The sequence below is a fragment of the Anabrus simplex genome, chromosome 6, assembly GCF_040414725.1.
Source record: "Anabrus simplex isolate iqAnaSimp1 chromosome 6, ASM4041472v1, whole genome shotgun sequence".
Lineage (NCBI taxonomy): Eukaryota > Metazoa > Arthropoda > Insecta > Orthoptera > Tettigoniidae > Anabrus > Anabrus simplex.
In genome coordinates this window covers 300,356,205-300,365,574 of record NC_090270.1, presented here as the reverse complement: position 1 = coordinate 300,365,574, position 9,370 = coordinate 300,356,205, and the positions used below count along the sequence as shown (strand labels likewise).

The 9,370-nt window shown below is 37.5% G+C and overlaps 1 protein-coding gene across 1 annotated transcript in view; it reads left to right on the top strand.

The window, feature by feature from the left end:
• The window catches only part of Dnah3 (dynein heavy chain 3, axonemal), a 912,075-nt gene that overhangs the window by 503,184 nt on the left and 399,521 nt on the right, over nucleotides 1–9,370 (top strand). The window contains exon 32 of the mRNA XM_068228454.1: nucleotides 8,825–9,100. Coding sequence (XP_068084555.1) covers nucleotides 8,825–9,100 — 276 coding nt within the window. The remainder of the gene's footprint in view (nucleotides 1–8,824; nucleotides 9,101–9,370) is intronic.

Here is a 9,370-nt window from a genome sequence, read left to right as displayed (position 1 = left end):
GGGGCTGATAATCCAGTTCTTTACCAATTTAAACCACCACTACAATCATCGTCATAAACAATGGCAACCTACAAGAAACCTTAAAAAAATGACTATATTTTAGATACTTAAATCCAACAGTAAGAAAAATTAATTATCAAATTCAAAATAACTCATGATATGGGGAAATTAACTCAGCATACGTACGTCTTGGAATTGCCAATTTTCTTACAATTAGTATCAACTTTCAGAGTGAAGACACTCAATACACAAAAACTGCCTTCCACCCATTTATCTAGTAGAGCCACATCAGCCAAGGTATTTATGCAATTTAAACGCAAGTGAAGATGTTAATTGTACGAACATAGCAGTGGGCAATTGTACGTGAATCAAAACATATTTAAATCCAGAAGTGAGGCGAAGGGCTCACGCATGATTAGTCTGCACCAAGAGGCTATTTTGAATAAAACAGAGAGTTTCACACAATCCTAATTCTTGTCAGTGTCCATAAAATCACAGTAAGTAATGGTAATTTCCAGCTGATAGATTTCCATTTTCGCACGAGGCTCTTTTCAACGCTTCACCTACTTACCATTTCAACCATGATTGAGCTGGAAACAGAAAGTGTTGGGACAGAAAAATGATAGTGTTCTGCTTCTAATCTCCTCCTTGTACATCCCACTATTCAGACAAATAACCTCTCCACAAGGGAGAAGGTTATTGTAGAATTTCCCGTCCAAAGGTGAAGTAAAAAAAAAAAAAAAAAGAAAAGCTGCAGTGCTACAGGCACAGAGGGCCATTCATTTATTTATTTTGGGGTGCTGTACTAGAAATAGGACCAACTGTGTGTAAGGATGGGAAAAAGCTAACATCTTGGTGAAATGATGATGTGAGAGCAGCTTGTAAACATAAAAAGAAGGCGCATCAGAAATGACTCCAAACAAGGACTGATGCAAAAGAATTTTAGTTTTTATCAAAAATAAGGTTTCCAGAAGGAAACCATAATTTAATTTCATCGATTGTAAATGTTAAAAACATTTAAGCTCTTTAGGTTTTTTCAATCGTGAAATTACCAGTGTTTCCCCCAGTGTAGCAGTGGGCTCATCAGTTGGACTGCTACACCTTTCCAAGATGCTGGCGGCTAGTGCGCCATTGGGATACCACTGCAAGCCTCTTATGTAGGATAATGCAATGATGGTGCACTACGGGAAGCATGTGCCTCCACTGACTTTGGCCTTTTTTCACTGAAGATGGTTCTGACGAGTTGAAACATGTTTGACTATTATTACTCCATCTGATGAAGGAGATGTGTTTGTATTGAATAGGGGGACGTAGTAAATTTCCTTCATAAAGTGAAAACCGTCAATATGGAATGATTCTAATATCTTGTAATGAGAAGCTATTTGAAAGATCACAGTCTATTATTTTATACACAAGATAGTCAGAGAATGAAACATCTCACAGCTGGTGTGGCACAAAGGTCTATGCTAGGCCAAAATCTTTGGAACATCATGTATGACGGCTCGTTGCGATTGGAGATGCCGGAAGACACTATGTTAGTGGGTTATGCTGATGATGGTATTGAATAGGTAGACCCTTCTGTACCCTTTGATAGTGATGATGTAGCTGTTTTGATAGTAACTTGAGATTTGGAGTGGGCTCAGTTTAAGCTGAATCAAGTGATGTGATGTGTAAAAGAATGGATGGTGAATCATGGATTACTTCTGGCAGATCATAAAATAGAGATTGTTCTTTTGACAAGAAAAAGGATTACGACTCTCATTACAATGAGGGGTTGAACAAAATAGTGATCGAAACATCTAGAAGCATGAAGTATCTTGGTGTGACACTTGATAACAAACTTACATTCTGGAATCATATTAAATGTGTGACAGACAAGGCGGAGAAATAAACTATTGTTCTAAGCCAGACCTTTCCAACTCGAGCACTTATTGTTGGGGCGCACCAGCTCTGCACTCAACAGCACCGTTCCCCTCTTTCCCCACCTACCCTGCGCAGTGGTTGGTGGATGTGTACATAAGAGACAGTACGTTCATTCTCATTCTCTCTCAGCATGTGTCATTCTCAGTGGAATCTATTCAATAGAACAGATAGCGGAGCAGTTGGTTTCACCTTCGTTAAAAATGTCGTTTAATCCTTCATGGGTGGATTCATATTTTGTTCTCAATACCGAAGGGAAAGCTCAGTGATTAATTTGTCATGTCATTTTAAGCGTAAAGTATTCAACTGTTCGACTACACTACCACAATAAACGTGTTTCAACCTATGATAACGTTGGTGCAGCAAGAACCGAACGAAATGCTAAGTTAAAATCGGAATTGCCAAGTCCTTCAGAGATAAGTAATAAGTAATAACTTACTCATTAGGAATCATTTTACATGCATTTTAGTGGATTTGTTGTCTGGCTCTATGGCTAAATGGTTAACTTTGGTCACAAGGGTCTCGGGTCCGATTCCCAGCTGGGTCGGGAATTTTAACCTTAATTGGTTAATTTAGCTGGCACAGGGGCTGGGTGTAACTGTCATCTTCATCATCATTTCATCCTCATCACGACACCCAGGTCGCCTACGGGCGTCAAATAAAAAACCTGAATCTGGCGAGTCAAAGTTGTCCTCGGACACTCCCGGCACTAAAAGCCATACGCCATTTCATTTCAGTGGATTTATTTTTGTTTTGGGGTTTGCATTATTAAGAACTGTTTAAAATTAGACTTAGATGTGCTGCGATGAAAGCACAAAGATAATTATGTTATCTCCTTGTCCCACATATACTTGAACCCAACACTTTAGAAGGCACAGTTCGAGCAAAAATTGGGCTACCCTTTACTGATGGTGAATTTGTAAGAGAATGTTTAATAGAGTGCTCGGAAGTATTGTGTCCATGTGCTGTGGCCCACTTTGAGGCGATAAGCTTGTCAAAAAAACGATCTCTCGTCGTGTACAGGAATTGGTACCGACTAAAACGAGCAATTGTGGAACAAATGTGGCTCTTTCCAGAAGTACTTGATTGCTCTTGATGAGACTACTGACAAAAGTGACACGGCACAGATATCTGTTTTCGTGAGGGGAGTCGAAAAATATTTCGTTATAACTGAGGAACTACTGGACATCATTTCCCTCAAAGATACTACCACCGGCACAGATATATTTGCAGCTGTTGAGGACGCATTGAACGATATGGGCTTATCACTCGGAAATCTGTTTAGTGTTGCTACTGACGGAGCACCAGCGAAGTCGTCGGGTGGGCAAGGTTTTACAGGCCTCATCAAAACGAAAGTGCGTGATGCTGGGTTACCTCCAATGTTATCGGTACATTGTGTTTTACATCAAGAACAATTATGCACAAAGAACTTTTGCAACTTTAAATCTGTTATGGATACTGTGTCAAAATGTGCAAGAAGCAGAAAGCAAGGTTTGAACCATCGGCAGTTCAAAGAAGTTTTAAAAGATCTCGAGGCAGAATGTAGCGACATTCCCTTTTATTGTATTGTGCGCTGGTTAAGTTGCACGAAAGGGCCAGCGACCTTCTTTGCAATAATTGAAGAAATTGCTCTGTTCATGGAGATGAAAGGTTCTCCACAACCAACTTTGTGGAATAAACATGGGTAGCTGACTTCGCTTTCTTGGCAGACATGACATCTTATTTGAATGATTTAAATATTTAATTGCAAGGGAGAAACAAATTGATCAGCACTATGTTTGATAGAATTAAGGCTTTCAAAATGCAGAGTTTGTTATAGAAAAGTCAGCTTGAAGCTGAAAATTTTGACAATTTTTCTTCATTAAAATCATTACATTTGTCTACTTATGAAAATCTTGGAGACTAACAGACGTTGTTACAGACTTTGCACTCTGAATTCATTGCCCGATTCAAAGAAAGGAATGATATGGCACTTCAACTTGAAATATTTATGACCCCATTTTCAGCACGTCTTGAAAAATCACCATCATATTTCCAAACAGAGTTGATAAAACTACAGTGTAATGCAATCCTAAATGACAGGAACTACCACTACAACGGTGAATTAATTTCCTTTTACAAAGGTGTTCATCCACAAGAATTTCCTAGACTTCAAGCACTTGCCTTAAAATTTACGTCAATGTTCGGTACAATTACATACTATCCACTTCATTACATATCAATATTGTAATCGAGATAACAATTAAGTAAAAGGTTCCACCTGATCGATACTTTTTTATTATTTAGCCTTCGGCTAAATTTATGTCATTAAAAACTTACAGAACATGTTTAGATTGCTTAGCAATCATCATCAGCTGTTTCGCTTAAAGCTTAGGTGAAAAAGCATAAAACATTTCATAATTAAAATTAAAATGTGTTAGTAAGGGACGTTTAAGTGCTGAAGGAGGAGACAAATACAAATGCGTAAACATTGGAACAAGACCGAATAGGACAGGGGTAGTACACCAAACTTCCCAACTTAATGATTCCGAATAAAATTCGTACAACGAATAATTGGATAGGGATCGTACTCCAAACTATCCAACTAAATTAAAATTGAACAATTTGACCAACAATCTACATAATCTTCTCCACTGGACAGTAAGAAAGGTCTAGAAAAAGAAGGAACACTATACCATCAAGACAAGTGTGCAAGAACGGAAAACTGTCGAAGTTATTAGTTTAGAATAGTTTTTTTAATTTGTATAATTTTAATCTTAACTAACAAACACAACCCCTTCCATATCCGATCCTCCCTCATGAACCGAAACGTTTTCTTCAACCACAATAAAGTTAATACAAATAGTAATCAATATCAAGGATCTGGAATATATAGGCTCACGTGCGCACAGTGCAATTTTTCATACGTTGGCCAGACTGGCCGAAGCTTTATAATAAGATATCTGGAACATGTAAATGCAGCCAAACACAGGAAACATTCTGCAATGCGTACATACATGCAAGAAACTGGACACAGTTTTACAACTATTGAAAGGGATTTAAAAATCTTAAGAAGAGAAGAAAAAGGAAAAGAAATGACGGAATTGGAAAACATGTACATTAATTTGGATCAACAATACAATAAAAATAAAAACCTAAATGACGAAATAGAAATAAAGAATCCCATCTTGTTACAATTACCGGAACTAATACAAATACTCAAATTAGATATAAATAAATTCTATAAACATTTTAATGCAATAAAAGTTAATGGCTTATTGACACAAACAAACTCAACTCCTCCCTTCACTTCCCCTAGACTATCCCCTCCACAGTCTACTGCAGCTACCAATGCGCTGCCTACCTTAACTTCCCCTTCCCCCTCCCCGCCAAAACGTAAACTCATCCACACTCACTCATACAACACAAGAAGTGCAAACAGGATAACAAGTAGTTCTCAAGAGGCTAGGAGTAACACCAAACAATTACACAGCAGAAGGAAAAGTAAGTGACAATTCTTCCAATAAGATGTTATACAGGAACACAATCAAAACCATAAACATATAATTTTTATCTTTCAATACAGATACACCAACGAGCCATTGGAACGTTCGAGAACATTTTAAATCCAATATCACATCAAAAAGTGTTTCATCAACAAGTTTGTTCACGAATAATTTTACCCCATTGACAATATAAATTAATACCAATACATTTTATAATTGTTACTCCAGCATCGAGAACAAGTCTGTCGACCATAATGACAATTATCAACTGCAGAAAATATTCAATACTGTTATGAAGTTTTAATGACAATTATACAAGTTAAGCAACGGGAACCAACACAACTAGCCAGATTTCAAAGTTTTTTATTTTATTCTTATTTTTAAACAATTTTAAAAGATGTTCACCGGATGAGTTTCGGCGATAAAATGTTTGCACTGAAGAAGATTTTAGACAAAAAGTGTTAACTTAAGACATAATTTTATTGTTGTGTGACTTTTAAAAGTTATAAGATTGTCAATTAGTTTTATACGAGTAATCTTGAACCAAAAGAATTGATTTATGATCTGACACAATCTTAGATTAATGATAGTTTGGCTGATGATGCTCACGAAAAGGAGCGAAACATGTACCATGTAAACATCATAATAAATATGTTTGTTATATATTTTATTGTATTGAAAAGGTGGCAATTTGGCAAAACTAAAGGAAGTGTATCACAACGTATGCATGCGAACAAATGTTTTGAATTCTGAATTTAAGTAAATGGAGAACTAGGACTTCTCTGTCTGATGCTGACTTAGAGGCTGTACTTAGAATTTCTACTGGCAAATTAATTGTACCCAATATTGGTAAATTAGTTGCCGCAAAATGATGACAACACGCGACTTAAATGCTAAATGTATGTCAAGGCAAACACAATGTATATACAGAATAAATTGTGTGTTTATGTGTTCACCGAACTATCATACATAATATTGTTTTCATAAGCTGCGCGCTAATTTGACAACCTGTGGTTCTGCCTCTGCCACTTCTCCTCCTTCCCCGACCACCTCAACGGTGCTACAGCACAGCACCGGGGCTGCTGCCGGGGCCAGCCGGGGCTGTAGGAGCACCTCAGTTGGAATAGTTTGTTCTAAGCAGATTATTGAACAATGTGAAAGGTCCGAAATCCAGCAAGAGACGGCTTTTTATGTTGATAGTTCAGTCAGTACTTCTATATGGACCGAGCTCGATAGCTGCAGTCACTTAAGTGTGGCCAGTATCCAGTATTCGGGAGATAGTAGCTTCGAACCCCACTGTCGGCAGCCCTGAAGATGGTTTTCCATGGTTTCCCATTTTCACACCAGGCAAATGCTGGAGCTGTACCTTAATTAAGGCCACGGTCGCTTCCTTTCCACTCCTATTCCCTTCCTAATTGACTTTTGCCTTAGAGAAACAGGAATCTTGGCATACTCAAGGAGAATTAGGGAAAAAATGTGCCAAGAAGCTGGCTTACGGCCAACAAGTGGAATGATGCCATGTTTAGTAAACTGGATAATACAGGCACATGGTGAAGTTAACTATTACCTTACACAGCTCTTGAGAGGTCACAGATATTTTGAAAAATTTCTACACAGAATAGAGAGTGCAAGCGATCCATTGTGTATTTATTGCAATGATGCTGACAATGTACTTCATACTGTTTTTGTATGTGAGCATTGGACTACACAAAGCATGTGTTTAGAAGTTGAGCAAGGAGAACTGATGCCAGAATCGATTGTTCTTGTGAAGATACAGAACCAGAAATGTTGGGATCAGATAGTTGTATAAGCATAAAGTATCCTACGACAGAAAAATAGGGATCTGGATGCTTACAAATGCCAGTAAAGGAGAAATGAAGGAAGAAGAAAACTGAGAAGGTAAAAGCACAATGCTGCCCTGAAGTTATGTGAGAGTAGTTCCTTGGCAGAGATGCACATCATGGAAAAAGGGTGTGTGGTTTTTAATGGGTAAGATCCCACATGCTAGTGGAGTCCAAACCCTTCACAAGTGTGTCATGGAAGATTTTCCACACTCCCTCATTATAAAAATAAAATAATTAAAAAAAAGAAAAAGTATTATTACTACTATTATGTCCGCCTCCATAGCTTTATTGTTAGTGTTATTAGTTGTCGTCCTCAGGGGCCCGGGTTTGATTCCCGGTACTGGCAGAAATTTAAGAATGGCAGGAGGGCTAGTATGGGGTTGAAATGGTATATGCAGCTCACCTACAGTACATTGGGAGTGTGCCTGAAAAGAGCTGCACCACCTTGGGATGAGAACACGAGTTTACATTTTTACTATTACCGTATTTACGCGAATAATCCCCGCCACCGAATAATCCCCGCACCCTAACTTTAGGTAGGTCTATTTTGAAAAAAAATAAAAAAATAAAAAAAGAAATGCCAACTTTGACGCAAAAAATTATTGCAATTTCGTGCCTCAAATTTTTAAAAAAATGTGCGGGTATTATTCGTGTGAATACGGGTATTTACGCGAATGATCCCCGCCACCGTATTTAGGTGAATAATACCCGCCACCGAATAATCCTGCACCCTAAATTTAGGAAGGCTGATTTTGAAAAAAAAATTCCAACATTGACGCAAATAAAACCCGCACCCCAATTTCGCGCCCCAATTTTTTTTTAATGTGCGGGTATTATTCGCGCAAATATGGTATTTTTACTGTTATTATTATTATTATTATTATTATTATTATTAGTGGGGCATGTGGTTAGGGACGCACAACTGTAAGCTTGCATTCAAGAGATAGTGGGTTCGAATCCCACTGTCGGCAGCCCTGAAGGTGGTTTTCTGTGGTTGCCCCATTTTCTCACCAGGCAAAAGCTGGGGCTGTACCTTAATTAAGGCCATGGCTGTTTCCTTCCCACTCCTTGCCCTTTCCTATCCCATCATCGCCATAAAACCTATCTTTGTTGGTGCCACGTAAAGCACATTTAAATTTTTTTTTGTTTTGCAAACAGGAAAAGCAAACAAGATACTGTCCAATAAGAATAGTTATGCTACAGTGATAAACTGCAGTTACACATATCCTAATTACAAAAATAGAATTCTGGTAAGGGCTAAATTTCTAGAGAGATTTTTCCCCTACTACAAAAATATTTCACATTATTATAATGTGCACGCTAATTTTGAATAAAATAACTACACTAGAATAATTCTAAACTGCATTCAAACATATCCTAATTACTAAAGATTATTACTATCTCTGAACAGAAATGAAAATTGCCGTTAAAATGTTGAAATTCGAAAGAACTGTGATATGTGACTGTATTAGAAATATGGATTTGCAAATATTCCTCAATGTTACTTATTATATACCTTACATGATTAGTTTATCTCTTTAGATTAATTAATGGTTTTGTTATGTGGCTTTTCAGATGACAAATAAGATGAATATGATATTTGAGCCTGCAGATTTAGAACAAGCTTCTCCTGCTACTGTGTCTCGTTGTGGGATGATCTATTTGGAACCTCATCAACTTGGCTGGGTGACTTTATATGCTTCCTACATCAATGTTCTAAAAAAGAAGCTCTTGCAGGAACAGATGGAGCTTGTAGATGAGATCATTGAATGGCTTGTTCCACCAACACTTTACTATGTAACTCATTACTGTCGTCGTTTTGTGGAGTCCTCTGAATTACATTTATTTCATGTGAGTATCCCTCCTATAGGTAATGAAATACTGAGTGTCTGGTAAAATGAGGATTTGAATGACAGATAGTAATCATAATAATCATATGGTCTCAGCTACTGTGTGCAGACATTTTTTAATTTGATGCCATATGACTGTCTGCTCATCATTTTATGTTTTGTTTTACTCTAGGCCTGCTAGATGGCAAAGTAAACCAAATATCCTTGGGTGTCTATGGCTGATTTTTTTAAAAATGAATTTTGTTTGGTAAACACTAAATGTGTCACCAGA